Genomic DNA, 16,616 nt, shown 5'->3' on the forward strand with positions numbered 1-16,616 from the left:
TGGAAGTTAACTGAGCAAGATTCGCACAGGTCCTAATTGAATCTAACTAAAAAATACTCTTTATAGAAATAAAGACAGACCTAAATAATTGGAGAAACATTTTCTCATGGAGTAAGGTTCAGCTAATAGAATAAAAATTAAAATATTAACTTAAATTACTTTTACTTGTACAGTGCTATATACCAATTCAACTCCTGAAAGAGTATTTTAGAGAGACCTAGATAAAATAACAACAAAATTCATATGGAGAGAAGAAACAGTCAAGAATCTCAAGGGTAATCAGGAAGAAAGAGAAAAAGAAATGGGAGTGGGGGGAAAGAAAGAGAGACAATCTCTTCTTCTACAAAGCAGCTGTTGTTTAGTAATTTTCAGTCATGTCCAATTCTTCATGACCTTTTTGGGTCTTTCTTGGCAAAGATAATAGACTGCCCTTTCCTTTTCCAGTTCATTTTACAAATGAGGAAACTGAGGCAAACAGGGTTATGTGACATGTCCAGGGCCACACAGCTATCAGGTGTCTGAGAGAAATTTGAACTCAGAAAGTTGAGTCTTTCTGACTCTAAGCCCAGTGCTCTATCCACCGTGCCACCTAGCTGCCCTCTACATAGCAGTATCAAACCTCAAAGCATGAATCATTAAAACAATATGTACTGGGGGCAGCTAGATGGCGCAGTGGTTAAAGCGCCGGCCCTGGATTCAGGAGGACCTGAGTTCAAATCCGGCTTCAGACACTTGACACTCACTAGCTGTGTGACCCTGGACAAGTCACTTAACCCCCATTTCCCTGCAAAAAAAAACAAAAAAAAAACAACAAAAAAAACCCCCAAACAAACAGCAAAAAAAAAAAAAAAACCTAATATGTACTGACCCCTTATAAAATAGTCATAATATTATGTGCTATTCAGTTGTTCTACAGAGATGCTATTCATTCCAAATTATAAATTTAACTTGTGAATAAATGTAATTGAATAAAATAAATTTAACAGAGTGAATAGAGGACAGATCTTCTAGTCAGGAAGATCTGGGTTCAAGGCCTGCCATTAGATATGTGACCATGGGCAAGTTCCTTAACCTTTCAGTATTCCCAGGTAACTCTTTGAGATATGATATTAAAGGCTGTTTACTGATTTAGAGGAAGATTCTACTGAGGAGTTACCTACACCAATGAAATCATAAGTTTTTACCCTTTCCTCTTCAAAACAACAAAAACCATATTACTATCTTAGTTCCTAATTTCATTCAGACATAGGGGACAATAATGATGTTGAGGAGAAACAGTTTTAAGGTTTGCAAAGTACTTTACTTAGGTTACCTCAGCTGATCTTTACAACAACATTGTGCTTTAAGTGCTGTTATCTCCGTTTTACAAATGAGGAACCTAAGGTTGAGAGTGATTTGCCCAAGGTCATTCAGCTTGTAAATGTCTGAGGCAGGATATGAACTTAGGTTTTTCTGGGGGACATTCTTGACACTATATCACATTGCTGCCTAAGGAAAGTTTTCTCGATATTGCCTCAAAACCAAAATAAAACTATATTGGCTTAAGAACCTGTTTTTAGGGAGCAGCTAGGTGGCACAGTGCATAGAGCACCAGCCCTAGATTCAGGAGGACCTGAGTTCAAATCCGGCCAGAGACACTTGACACTTACTAGCTGTGTGACCCTAGACAAGTCACTTAACCCTCATTGCCCTGCAAAAAAAAACAAAAAACAAACAACAAAAAAAAACCCACCTGTTTTTAAAGGTATTAGCCTGCATGTATAAAATCTTCTACTCAAGATTTTAATGCATGACCTCATTCTTGACCCAAATTTCTATCTGAAGATTTGATTGCCAAGGAAGCTAACACTTAACCCCCAATCTGAGCAACTGTCTTTCTTATAGTAACTCATAGACAGGGTACATGTTCTCCCCCTTAACTCATGTATTTCTGAAATTTAAAAGAAATTTCAGGGGTATTTAAACAAAGACAATTGAAAAAAGGAAGGTTTTGTTTCTCCTAAAAAGGATTAAAGTTTTATCAATATTAATTTTTTAAATTACGCTATCGATAACATTGAAGAATCTGTAGGGTTCACTCTATTCCCACAAAAGGAAGACAGAATCTAGGATGAATAATTAAACCCATTCCTATACTGCAGAGAGCTGACAAGCCTGGGTTGGGTAGGAAAAAGAAACGTTTCTCCCCTGGGTTAAGGCAGATGAGCAAGTACAACCATTAAACCTTCCACATAAGGTTCAACCTGGGACTCTGGGCTTCCTGTACCATAGGGAAATTGTACCTCAGGCGCCAGAGGCTCTGGAGGCTCATTCTCTTCACTGTCACTTGAAGTGCTCTCACTCTCAGAGTCTGAAGAGGTGTCAGAATCACTGGTGCTCTCTGATTCTGTATTGCTGGAATGTGCTGAAACCACACTGTCTGGAAGGGACTGTGGAACACTGTGAAGTGACAGAGAGAAAAGTGAGACAGCAGTACATACGGTACCTCCCTTTCTTCTCCCATCTTGTACCCACTTCTCTTTTTTTCCCCCCTGAAGTAATGAATATCCCCTTCAAATATACTTGGGCCCTTTCTTATGAAAAGGCATCAAAATCATAGCTCTAGGGGGCAGCTAGTTGGCACAGTGGATAAAGCACCAGCCCTGGATTCGGGACCTGAGTTCAAATTCAACCCCAGACACAACACTGACTAGCTATGTGACCCTGGGCAAGTCATTTAACCCTCATTGCCCTGCCCTCCCCCCTCCCCCCCCAAAAAATCACAGCTCTAAAGATTGAAGGCACCTGTAAGGTCACCCCATACAAATTCCTCACTTTACTATAAGGAAATGGAGGCTGTGGATGGGCCCCCATCACAGTATTGATAAATATGAGAAATAAATATTAGTTCTTGCTGTAAAAACTCTGTCCAAAAAGAGGAAAACAAAAAGAGAAAAGAAAAAAGAAAAAAAATATGTCATGGGTAGGTTATGAACCTACGTCCTCTGGGATCTTTAACCTGTGAATTTGAATGACAGTAAGTAATAGAGTTTATTCTTAAAGAATGCCTAAAAATGAACCCACACTAAAAATGTATCTTTTTCCAGGCAACTGAAAAAAGGGAAAAGTGCTAACGTTTGATTTTTTTTCTCTAAGAACTATTGTATGATATCAAGAACTATATGTAAATATGATGACTCTAGAAGATGAGTTGAAAAACCAGTCAGTAAGTCTCTTGAGACATACATTGGCCAATTCCTACACAATGAAAAAAATAAAGACTGTGTCCAATGCACAATGTATGTTCAGACACACACATTTACTTCTTGAAGTTATTCGAGTACAACTGTAGTGGGTGATTCAGCAATCATTTTATTATTACTCATTGTGCATGACACCAGCAGAGTATTACAAAGAAAATAGAAAAAAAGTGCTCTCACCCAAGGGAATGTATGACTAACTAGTACCTTGAAAGTTTCCAAATATTCTTAAAGGAATTTCAAAAGAAAGAAGTTGCATCATCATTTTTCAAACAGACTTTAAAAAATAATTTGCTTTTAGAAGTCAATTAAATTAAAAGAAAGGATAATGATTTCTCCATTGCCAACAATACACTGTTAAGCTAATGAATGATGTTGTTATTTGAACATGTTATAGAATTTTAATGTAAAATCAAGAGGCCTTCTAGAGGGCAATTATTATAATTAATAACTAAAATTATTGGCATGTTAGCTGTGTGCCTATGCTAATCAAACCTGGTACATTAAGTCATGACTTTTATTTCAAGGATATCAACGAACTTCATTTCAATATCTGAATTTTCATTTCCAAGGTGTTACATCGCTAATCCAAACTTATTTATGACCAATGGGTTCGTGTGTGTGTGTGTGTGTGTGTGTGTGTGTTTTGTGGGGGCAATGAGGGTTAAGTAACTTGCCCAGCGTGACACAGTTAGTAAGTGTCAAGTGTCTTAGGCCCGATTTAAACTCATGTCCTTTTGAATCCAGGGCTGGTAATTTATCTACTGTGCCACCTAGCTACCTGACCAATTGGTTCTTTTTTTTTTTTCTTAGTGAGGCAATTGGGGTTAAGTGACTTCCCCAGGGTCATACAGCTAGTAAGTGTCAAGTGTCTGAGGCCAGATTTGAACTCAGGTACTCCTGAATTCAGGGCTGGTGCTCTATCCACTGTGCTACCTAGCTGCCCCCAACCAATTGGCTCTTTTTTTTAAAGAATAAGATGGTAGTTTATTTAGGGGCAAGGGAAGGGGAGGGGCAGGGAAGGGAAACCATGAAGGAAATCCTTGGGGAGATAGGTATGGAACAAAGCACGTGGCTCTGAGGTTTTGAACTCAGGTCCTCCTGACTCCAGGGCCGGTGCTCTATCCACTGCGCCACCTAGCTGCACCCCCAATTGGTTCTTAAAGGACAAGTGCACAACTTTTAAGTTTGAAAAAATTGGCCAACAAATCATCTTTATTTGCCTTTCTTAGAGACTGTCAAACATGTATGCCACCATAAAATAATTAAGAGCACTAAACCCATTTAGTTTATCTAATTCCTAAATTAAAAGATGCTTAAAGGGGGCGGCTAGGTGGCGCAGTGGAGTCAGGAGGACCTGAATTCAAATCTGGCCTCAGACACTTAACACTTACTAGCTGTGTGACCCTGGGCAAGTCACTTAACCCCAATTGCCTCACTTAAAAAAAAAGATACTTAAAGTAAATTTCTGGGTTTTTTTTTTTAATATCTTCTACTGCTTGCGGCAGGACTTAAATGAATAAGTATCCCCATGAATGAACTGCCAACCTAAGCCTAACCAGTCAAATACAGAAGAGAATCAATTTAAACTTAACTAGTCGGTCATTATTCAGTCCATCTAAATCCACTCTAAGAACAGACACTCAAGTGCTGAATGTCTGAAATAGCTGAATCTCTCAAAAAGTATTTTTAAAATGTTCTCCATCTTCTGTAGAATATCAGGATTGCTACACATATGAAGGGAAATGCCTTACCTTGCAGGAGCAGATGAAGAAGGGGGCTTCTCAGAGACCTAAGTATTAACAAAGAGACAGGGAGAGAGGAAGTTGAGGAGAGATACAGAGAACAGGTAAAGTTAAAGTAACTTGGAATATGGCAAGTCACATAGACATAGAAGGAATTTCTGTTTTAAGGTAAAAAATATCAGTTTTAAAGGTAAAACTGACTTGCTCATCACCACTGTCTTCGCTGTCACTGATCTGAAGGTCATCTTCTAACATCCTAGAAAACAAAAAGAGAAATTTTAGTTTTACAAACAAACTCTACTCTAGTTTTTGAATTTATGAAAACTTTTGTGGTGTTTCCATAATAAAAATAAAAATCAAGGACAGAACTTCATTTCAGAAATAATGATAATGATAATAATAATGATAATAATAAAAGCTGGAAACCTCAAGGTCCCTTATTTCTTTGTCATTATAAATAGAGAAGGTGCCTCTTTATATTCTGAGCACAATTGTCGTCAATTTTTTTTTTCTTGCATTCTCAGGCCTAATTTAAGCAAGCTCTAAATTGCACTGAAACTTTTGGGACACACTATATACTACTGAATGCTTCCTAATAAGCCATTCAATAACAGTATTTTATTTTGCCATGTGCAACTGTGAAATTTAAGCAACAGGACAGCAGGTAAGACATAGAAAAACTAGTAAGAGCCCTGGTAAGACATTTAAATGGAATTCATTCTTGAACTACATGAATTTCAAGAACTATGATAAATAGGGGCAGCTAGGTGGCACAATATGTAGAGCACTGGCCCTGGAGTCAGGAGGACCTGAGTTCAAATCCGACCTCACACACTTAACACTTACTAGCTATGTGACCCTGGGCAAGTCACTTAACCCTCCCCCCCCTCCCAAAAAGTTTGAATTAACCAGATTGCTATTTCAAATTTTCACTTTCCTTATATAAAGACAGGCAAATAGTTCCATCTAGTGCCTATTTGACAGGGTATTGCCATGTTATATAGGGATTAAGGTAAGAAAAGAAGTGAGAAAAATATATTACGGTAAGATTAAAGTTTTCTAGGGTAACCTAACACTTAAGTAAACAGTAACTTACCAAAGGGGCAGGCAGACTGCTCCGCATTAAAAAAACAAAAAAAGATACGCTCTAGTTTTGCTAAGTCCACTAATTAAAGAGAAGGCAAATTAACAGCAAAAGGGACGTAAACAGATTCTCAGTTTGGAAGGTTCATTTCCCATCACTGTTATCTTTATGAGAAAGCAGATGAAAAGATTTTTAACTTCTTTCAAAACAATTCAGAGGGAATCTGAGGAATTTCAGGCTTAAATTGGGTAATAATTTTTTTAAATTCTCCCTTGCGTGTTTCTTCTATAACCTTTTCTCCCTCCCCACAACAGAGCTTCCCATGAAAATATACATATGGACGAAATTCAGATTTTTATTTGTTGTTCTTATTTCCATGCCACTGCTAAGTTTTGTTGGTATAAAATTATGATCAACAGGCAGTATAAGTGTGGCCTACTGGACAGAAGCCCAGTTTGAAAATCAAGAAGACCCAGATATAAATCTTGCTGTAGAAAGAGAATAGCTGCTAGTTAACAATCTCTCAGTGCCCCAGGCAACCCTCTAAGACAATAAGTTATAGACAAATTGTTAGGATGTAAAAAGATAGAATTATATAGGACAATAAACAAATTATTTCTTCTTAAAAAATACATGTTCTTGGGGCAGCTAGGTGGCGCAGTGGATAAAGCACCGGCCCTGGATTCAGGAGTACCTGAGTTCAAATCCGACCTCAGACACTTAACACTTACTAGCTGTGTGACCCTGGGAAAGTCACTTAACCCCCATTGTCCTGCAAAAGCAAAAAAAAAAAAAAAACACATGTTCTTTCTGCTTCAGGCCAGGTCCCCAGAAGTCCCTGGAACATAACACAGCTAGGCCTCCATTGGTTATTTAGGGGGCCCCCTTTAGACCTCTAGGTCTCAGAAACAAGGCTCCGGGGAGACAAGAACCTTTAAAATCACTTGCCTTCTATCAGCAAATCTACCATTGTCCACCATTGATTGAAACCCTTCTAATAGTTAATAGACTACCATTCCCTCTTACTTTACCTATCCTAATATTGACAGCTGAAGAAGGAAACCCTACTTCTCAAATCCCAACTATTCAAATTCATTCCCATCAACTTCAAACCTACCCCACTGAAAAACACTACAGATTTCCCCACCATGCTATTTAGGACCTTTACCTTGCTTTCGTTAGACCTCTTTTTCTCTTAGTCATTCCATCTTATGGATCTCTGAGACAACACTGCATCTCTGGCCCATCCTTATTCCTTTACTGGTTCACCTTTCTCACTCTCTTCCAAAATCTTTGCAGTCTGATGTTCAGCGGCATCACTGAACTGCTTTCTCCAAAGTGAATCATACTCCCTTCGTTACCAAATCTGATCACTTTTTCTGAAACCTCATTATTCCAGATCTGTCTAAAGCATAGAACACAGATGACTACTTTTTCCCCCTTCATACAATATTTCCTCTGAGGTTTCATGACATCGTCTTTGTTTTTACTACCTTACTAACCACTATTCCTCAGTCTGCTTTGCTAGATCTTCATCCATACCACTCTCACTAAATGTATTCTCCAAGGTTCCACCCCTCTTTTAGAATTTAGTATTTTAGAGTTTTGTGGGTATTTTTTTTTAGCAATTCCCATAAGAATTTCATTAATATGGCTTCAAGTATCACCTTTAGGCAAATGATTCTCAGATCTAAATATCCAGCTTTACAACCGATTTTGAGCTCCAATCCAGTCTTTCCAATAAAGCCACGGGGCATTTTGAACTCATGTTCCCTAGGTATATCAAACCCAACATGTTCAAAACAAAAATCATCTATTCCCCAAATCTACCCTCCTTCCTCCAAACTTCACTATTAGTAACTAAGATCAATGCCATCTTTCAAGTCACTCAAGTTCACAACCTCAATGTTATTCAACTCCTTAGTCTCATTCAAGGACACACATCTAAATCAGTTGTCAAATCTCTTCATTTCTACCTTCACAACATCATTCTAACATGCCTCCTTCTCAGTACTCTCACAGCTACCACCCTAGTTTAGGCCCTCATCATCTCTTACCTGTACTATTATAGCATCCTCCCAATTGGTTTTCTTGACTCAAATCCTTCCCTATTTCAATATGTCCTCCATAGAGTGGCCAAAGTGATTTTCCTAAAGAAGAGGTTTAACCATGTCATCTCTACTCCCCACTTACTTAATAACCCTGCCAGTGGTGCTCTATTACATCAAGAATTCAACATGTCTTCCTCTGGCATTTAAAGCTCTCCACACAATAGCCCTTTCCTATTTTTCTACTCTTTGCAGACAGTACATACCAGCATGTATTTCATGGTGTGGTTCAACCATATGGGACTTTTCCTCAGACTAATAGGATTACTGTGTGCTACAGCTCTTATTCCTACCTGGCCCCATTGGTTAGGTTGGATCTCTCTCTTTCTCAAAGTCAAAGAAATTTTCCTCAAAAACTGACAGTCCAGCAAGCTAATGTTCTCCCAGCTTCCTAATGGCCTGTGAATATATTATGTGACTTTCTGATCTCCTACCCATGTAGAGTTAGGTCACTTCTGGCTTGGTGGGTGTACCAATATTGACCAATCAATAGAATTACAGTCTAAACCAGGACTTCATAAACTTTTTCCATTCATGACCACATTTGTTCAAGAAAATTTTATGTGACCCTGGCTATATAAAATAAGTATACATAATCTTTTACTATTGTCAAATTTTTCATGACCCTCACAAGCAGTTATGTAAATCCATATGGGATTGCAACCCACATTTTAAGAAGCTAGGGTCGACACTACTAAATCCACTGGAAGTTAATAAAAAGTTTATGTATTTACTATGTTTTTATGTTGCATATAGCAATATATAGCAATATAAAATGGTATCAAATTACAAAGAGTTAATCACAAATGTATATTAAAAGTATGAAAATTTACTTAACAAATTTTCTTAAAAGTATTTCCTTTTAAAGGACCACCTAATTGATATTATGAAAGAGAATACAGCTATCCCTTAAAATTTAAGATACAGCTTAGTCTGCAAGGTAATTTATTTCATCTTTATCATCAGGTTTGTCCCTATCCCCAAATTACTAGAGCACAAATATGATTTTATTTGGCATTGCTTATCATAAGTTAACAGCTGAGTAGGTTAGTCACATTTTAGCTTATTGGTTGACACACTTTTTATTTTTAGAAACTTATTCTTAAGCTATTTTAGTAGAAAATTGTGAAAAACTGTCTGTAGGGGCATGCTGTAGCAGGAAGTCGGGCATGAATCAGAAAAGATTAGAATCTCATCCTGACTGTTCCACTGTTATTGTATAAAAGGAGGGTATAAAAAATATTTCTCTTACATAACACCAAGTCAAAACAGAACCATTTCTTCCCTGGAGGCCTCTGGAGAATGAGGCACATTACAAATCAATGAGTTGTTTAAAAAAAAAAAGTATCATACATTATAAATAAGCATAAAATTTCTGCCACCACTGATCTGTAGTCACATGAGGCCCTCACTAATTTCTAGACAACAGGGACTCACACAAAGTACCCCTGCTGGGCCTAAAATGACCTAAAATGACTAAAATGTATGACTGTCCCTTGTAAATCAGGTCCTGATCAGAAACTGGTAGCAAAAGTTCCTTAATGAAACTTTGGGTCAAGAGTAACAAAAGTGACCAAGAGAGCAGTGGAAGAAGTTTTCTATGAACCCTAGTGATCGCCAACAAAACCTAGGATGTTCTTTCTCAGGTACTTTCTCATGAATGTGAGCTTTTAAAATCCAATGTTACTTAAAAATCTTCCTGAGGCTTATAAGCCCTCAAATGTAGAAACTTAGCAGTGACTAGGTGAAGACCATTAAATCCATTTCCTTTCCAAAAACGTTTTTTAATCTAACGTTGCTTTATCCAGTGGCAGAAGCCAGTCATCAAACCAAAACCAAGTAACTTTTTTTTTTGTTTTTTTAATGTATGAGGTATTTTATTTTTTCCATTACATGTAAAGATAGTTCTCAACTTTTGTTTATACATGCTTTACAATTTCAGATTTTTCTCCCTCCCACGCCTCCCTCCCCCCTCCCCTAGACAGCAGGTAATCTGATATAGGTTATATCTATATATCTCTATACATATACATATAGATATATATACACACACACACACACATATATATATATACACATAATAACATTAATCCTATTTCTGCATTAATCCTGTTACAAGAGAAAGAATCAGAGCAGTGATGCAAAACCTCAAAATAGAAAGAAAAAACAGCACCCAAAACAAAAGAAATAATATGGTGCAATCAGCATCTATACTCCACAGTTCTTTCTTTCTTTTTTTTTTCTTGGATTTGGAGATCCTCTTCTATCATGAGTTCCCTGGAACTCTAACCAAGTAACTTTTGTGATTCTTTCTTCTCTCTTATAAGGCATCAGTATATAAATATCATATTTAGACTTTGAAAGATAGAAGAATTATAAAATTCTAAAATTCAAGTACACATATACTAATTGTTGTTTGTCCATCATCAAAGAGGGCCCCAACAGATGTCATGACTGGCAATGAATTGGAATGAATGAATGAGGAAGGGCTGTGCAAGGTCACTAACATATACTAATTATAATGATCAAGACAGAGTAAGATCTGAAGTATTTGGAGATTAAACAGAGAAATAAAATCCTTTGAACAGCAATATAAAAATAGTCTCACTTAATCTAACTGCAAAGAGTTAACCCCAAATTGTAGGCTCAACAAAATCCTATGCGTAGATGTGTTTAGAAGGGTAGCCATAAGATTACAATGTGCCCTGCAACCCTTCCTCAATGAACAACACTTACGATGTTGGCTGCCGGGAATTAGAGCAGGTTTTTGAAGATGTACCATGCTGTTCTGTGAAGAGAAAGAAACACATGAAACATAAACCAACCAACCTTATCAGCAACATCTAAAAAATGGTGATAAAAATGGGTCTGTTTCCTAGCCCTGTGAAGTGCCAATTTTTTAGATAACAATGAGAACGTGTGCAAAGCAATGTGAAAACCTTCAAATGCCTTATGGACGCCAGTTAGTATAATTACACAAATAGGTGTTATTGACATAAGGTACAGCAAAAGTTAAATTAATTGCCAAAGATCTCATCAGGATGCCGACCTGGGTTTTCTGACTGCTGACCTAAGTATTGCCACAATTACTCAACCTTTTTTGAAATACGTATCAAATCCTATTGAAACATAATCACAATTTTCTATGACTGTGCAATGTAGCTGTCATGAGTACTTGGCTAGAAATCATAGTCTCAGCCCGAAGCTTCTCCATCCCTGCTCTCCATTTCCATGTTTTTTGTTTATTGCTTCCCATTCCCCAAGCTACAAAAAAGTAGCAAATTAGACAACCATGAAACAAGGGAATTGAATAAAGTAAGTCAGAGAGCACAGTTTGCTAAAGATTTTCCCCTTTTTGCTTTCCTTCACGGTGTGTGTGTGTGTGTGTGTGTGTGTGTGTGTGTGTGTGTGTGTGTATGCGTTTATCTTTCATTAAGAAAGACCAAACTGGAAAAGGCAGTGGCTACTTCTCCTTTCTTTTAAATCAAGTTTAATGTACTCATGAAACAAAATCAAAGAAAAACCACAAGGACTGGAGAAACCACTGCTAAACACAGTGCTGGGCACATAGTTGACACTTAATAAATGATTATCAACTTGACTTGTTTGGTTTTGGCTATCCCTCATAAAATAAAAATCAGCAAAACTATTCATGGATCAAGTGGCAGATGCCAAATACACATCATGTATGTGGGTTGCACTAGGGAGAAATGTCCTAACCATGTCCATATTAGGTCTAGTATCAATATGGTAGCCCTACAAGGAATGGGTGACCACAACAAAGCCTTGAAAAACCCAGATAAAAAACAGAATACGTCCAAGTGTCTATGCTAATCACTGGTGGGGCCAAATAACTGAGTGGCCACTTCTAACGTGGGCAGACACAGGTAAGATCAATGTCCAAAAAGAGAAATAACAGTAATGGTAACAGGATGTTACCTGTACTTCTGTTCCTTACTATTGAGTTTTATCAAAGCAGAAACAATTACCCTCAATTTCATTTTGTAACAATGGCTACAAAGTTTGACTTACTGTGGTTCTGTAATACAGATTCAATGTGCTGAAATTCCTGGAAAACAATAAAAGCTCACATTAATAATTTTGGGAAGATTCATGAATATTATTAAGTACAAGTTATCATAATGCTATTGCCTTTTAATTTTTATTTTATTTATTTTATTTGTTTATTCATTTGTTCATTCATTCATTCATTCATTCATTCATTCATTCATTCATATGAGGCAATTGGGGTTAAGTGACTTGCCCAAGGTCACACAGCTAGTAAGTGTTAAGTGTCTGAGGCCAGATTTGAACTCAGGTCTTTCTGACCCCAGGGCCAGTGCTCTATCCACTGTACCACCTAGCGGCCCCTGATATTGCCTTTTAATGGGGAAAAATGATTTTTTTTAATAAGGAGCTGGTTTGATAGCTTGTATTTTCTAATAGTTCATTTTTCTGCTTTCTTGGATATTTTATACATTTGAATCACTAACATTTTTCACTTTAAAATGCAGATGGGGGCAGCTAGGTGGCGCAGTGGATAGAGCATCAGCCCTGGAGTCAGGAGGACCTGAGTTCAAATCCGGCCTCAGACACTTAACACTTACTAGCTGTGTGACCCTGGGCAAGTCACTTAACCCCAATTGCCTCACTAAAAAAAAAAATGCAGATGAGCTACATATAGTAACAAAATAGAAAAATGTGACTTGGAGCATAATTAAATGTATGTGATATATCTTTGAGGCACAAATCATGGGGAGCAACTTCCATGCCCATGGGGTTCATTATCAAAGAAAATACAAGATTATGATGAATTTCTTATGCTAACTCAAAGGGAATCCCACAGAAAATAAGCAAATTAAAATTCAATAAATATTTAATACTACACTAAACACAAGAAAATGCTATTATTTAACATTTACTTTAAAGTCAATGATTTGCCTATTATTAAAAGAGCTAGAGAGTACAAATTTCCATATAGAAATGACATCTACATTTCATTAATATATATTATTAGTTCTCCAAGTTTAACTAGGCAAACTCCTTCATAGATACTATATTTTAATATTTTAACACTAGTCTCTAAGAACAAGTATAAAATCCTTGGGGGACATGCAAGACAGTGCGTAAACTGAAGCAGGCAGTCTAGCTCCCATACATCTATTCCAGCCAAAACAAAAATAACACCAAATGAAATTACATTCAAGAAATTTTGCGAAAAACAAGAGTAAGTCGCTTCATCTACAACAATACTGCATTTAAAATATCAGCCACAAATCCATAGGCAATAGAAAAAGGGCCCACCAAAAAAGTCAATGCCAACCCACAAGACAGAAAACTCTTAGCTCTTGACCAGAAATGGCAGAGAGTGATGTAACTCAGCAAGACTCAGTTGCTTAGAAGGAGCAGGTACAGAGGATCATCAGAAAACATAAGAATAACTAGTTACACTTAAGATGGATCTTAGTAACCACTAGGCGAAATGCTCAGGAGGGCATACATGTCCAGCATCCTCTACTTCAAAGGTCCAAGGGAGCCTAAAAATACCAGAGCCAAGTGACAGAGGTCAGCAAAGAAAGACAGTGCAGAAACCTAGCAAGTTGACTACCCTGCACAAGTGATGGCAGAGTGTGAACCAGGTGCAAAGCCCCAAATGGAATTAATGAGAGGAATAAACAGAAAAAAGAAAATAACCACTATAAAGAATTTGTATAGAATCAGAGCTACCAAAAAAAAACCCGAAATTAAAAAGTCACTCAAAAGAAAAGTCACGCAAAGACTCAAAAGAAAAGAAATAGGTTTTTCAAGAGTACTATATGGATACCTACAAGAAGACAGATGAGATTTTTTGAAAGAAACATAAAAACTCGAGAGGAAGGAAAATAATTTAGAAAAGAAGGTGGTAAAAACCTTATCAAAGTAATGGATTTCTTCAAAATTAGATTAAGGTACTACATTTTCATGTAGAATAGTTTAGTCCTGAAAGGGGAAAAAAATATTTTTGCAAAAAGAATTAAAGCAACCAGTAAGGGATGCAAGATGTCTCTTTCTTCTATAATAGTACAGTACCTAGGAAGAATAGAAAAAGAACTTTGGATTAATAGTAACTACTAAAAGTCTTTGGGCAAAGAGAGTTCTCAGATAAGCTGTGAGCAATTTGCAAAAAGGACAGAAAACAAACTCGTATAAATGAAAAACAGATTAGTAATTTAGGGTGTATGAACCTTTTTGTAAGTTCATGTATTTAGGTATTTGGATATTCCAATATATTTTATTTCCTCTGGAATTATCTTTTATGCATTTAAAAACATTATTCTGAGGGGTCCATAGGCTTCACCAGACTGCTCAAGGGATTCTTGACAAAACAAAATTAATGTAAAAATTTAAAACCCTTTGAAAAGGAATCAAGTGATGGTTATGTTGTATGTGAACAGTTTAAAGTGGGGAAAAAAAATTTTTTTCTTCATTAGAAACTGATAAATGTGAATATAAAGAAAGGAACTGAAGAATGGGTAGAGTTTCAAAGCATTATAGTCCATCAGCTCATTTGCATGTAACTGTTTTAAAGCATATGGTTAAAACTAAAAAAGAAAAAAAGAAAAAAAGAAAAATCACATAACTGTTACAAAAACCATGAAATACTCAAATAAGGATAATTCATTTCATGAAGGGAGATAAATTACTGGAGTACCTGAAGGCATTGATTTGAACCATTGAAAACAGGGAAGAAGGGGCAGCTGGGTGGCGCAGTGGATAATGCACCAGCCCTAGATTCAGGAGGATCTGAGTTTAAATCTGGTCTCAGACACTTGACACTTACTAGCTGTGTGACCCTGGGCAAGTCAATTAACCCTCATTGCCTTGCAAAAAAACAAAACAAAACAAAAAACAGGGAAGAAGCTAAAGATCCATGGCTACCATGGCCAAGGATGGACAGGAAAGGAAAGGCTAAATACATAGTTAAAAAGTCAGCACCACCTGGGCTTTGTGAATAAAGTGAGAGCAAGAACAGTCAGCTAAAAAAAAGGCTTCAGCCACTCATTCATTACTGACTGAGGGGAGAGAGAGAGAGAGAGAGAGAGAGAGAGAGAGAGAGAGAGAGAGAGAGAGAGAGAGAGAGAGAGAGCGCAAGCGCGCTTCATTGCATGAGAACTTCAGGTTCAGCTAATGCTTTTCAGGGACATCTAGCCTCTCAGAAATACTGGCTATTCACTATGAGGTTCTACTTCACATGCATTAGACTGGTCAAGAAGGCAAAAATGGAAAATGACAAACACTCATTCACTCTTGGTGGAGTGTGAATTAGCCCAGTCAACCTGGAAAGCAATTTATAATTGTGCCCCGAAAGTGACTAAACTTGTCTAAAACTAACAACCACTAAGAGGAAGAGGAAAAAGACTCATGAACAAAAATATTTATAAGCAGCTAATTTTTGTTATAACAAAGAACTGGAAACAAAAGGGGTGGTGGCCATGAATAGCAGAACCAATTACAGTGTATGAATGTAATGAAACATTGTACTATAATGACTGATGAAAGGATTTATTTCAGAGAAACCCGGGGATTCTTGAATGAATTTGGTTTTTTTTTTTAATTTTTTTAGTGAGGCAATTGGGGTTAAGTGACTTGCCCAGGGTCACACAGCTAGTAAGTGTTAAGTGTCTGAGGCCGGATTTGAACTGAGGTACTCCTGAATCCAGGGCCGGTGCTCTATCCACTGCACCACCTAGCTGCCCCTATTCTTGAATGAATTGATGCAAGGGAAATGAGCAGATCCAATGACCAACTATGAGGGCTGGTGATGGAGCATCCCCCATCTACCTACTAGAAGAGAATCAATGCACTCAAAGGATATTTTTGAAGTTGGTCAACGTGGAAATTTGTTTTCCTTAACTCTGCATATTTTGACAAGGGTTTTATTTTGTTTTCGATGGGGGCCAGGAGATGCCAATCAATTCGGAATGGCTGAAAAAATTGTGGGATGAGATTATATGCTGTAAGAAATGATGATTGGGATGCTCTCTGGAAAGACTTACATGAGCTGATGCAAAGTGAGATGTACTATATACAAAATAACAGCAATATTGCAAGATTAGCTATGAATGATTTGGCTATTCTTGGCAATGCTATAATCCAAAACAACTCTGAAGGACTTATGAAAAATACAATCCATCTTCAAAGAAAGAACTGATGGTGTCTGAATACAGACTGAAGCATATTTTTTTTAGTTAAAAAATAAAATAAAATATAGAAAGGGGAGTCTTTAAGCATTATTGCAAATGCACAGAATCAAACAGAAGAAAGTTCAGAAGAGATGGCCAACAAGTAAGAACACCTTTTGAAGTTAGATGTTGAATTTATTATATTTTTTTAAAAGCAAATTATAAATATTTGTTTGGCAATTTCATGTACAATATTCTTTATCTTTTCTACTATGTAT

General features: G+C 37.0%; 1 protein-coding gene across 2 annotated transcripts in view; it reads right to left on the reverse strand.

The window, feature by feature from the left end:
• AFF1 (AF4/FMR2 family member 1) overlaps window positions 1–16,616 on the reverse strand; it is a 146,991-nt gene that overhangs the window by 41,801 nt on the left and 88,574 nt on the right. For both annotated transcript variants that reach the window (XM_043971591.1, XM_043971590.1), the window contains 5 exons: window positions 12,209–12,245; window positions 10,913–10,964; window positions 5,186–5,240; window positions 4,994–5,031; window positions 2,283–2,439 (listed from right to left, as the gene is read on the reverse strand). In XM_043971591.1, coding sequence (XP_043827526.1) covers window positions 2,283–2,439; window positions 4,994–5,031; window positions 5,186–5,240; window positions 10,913–10,964; window positions 12,209–12,245 — 339 coding nt within the window. The remainder of the gene's footprint in view (window positions 1–2,282; window positions 2,440–4,993; window positions 5,032–5,185; window positions 5,241–10,912; window positions 10,965–12,208; window positions 12,246–16,616) is intronic.

This window comes from Dromiciops gliroides, chromosome 6 (genome assembly GCF_019393635.1).
Source record: "Dromiciops gliroides isolate mDroGli1 chromosome 6, mDroGli1.pri, whole genome shotgun sequence".
Taxonomy (NCBI): domain Eukaryota; kingdom Metazoa; phylum Chordata; class Mammalia; order Microbiotheria; family Microbiotheriidae; genus Dromiciops; species Dromiciops gliroides.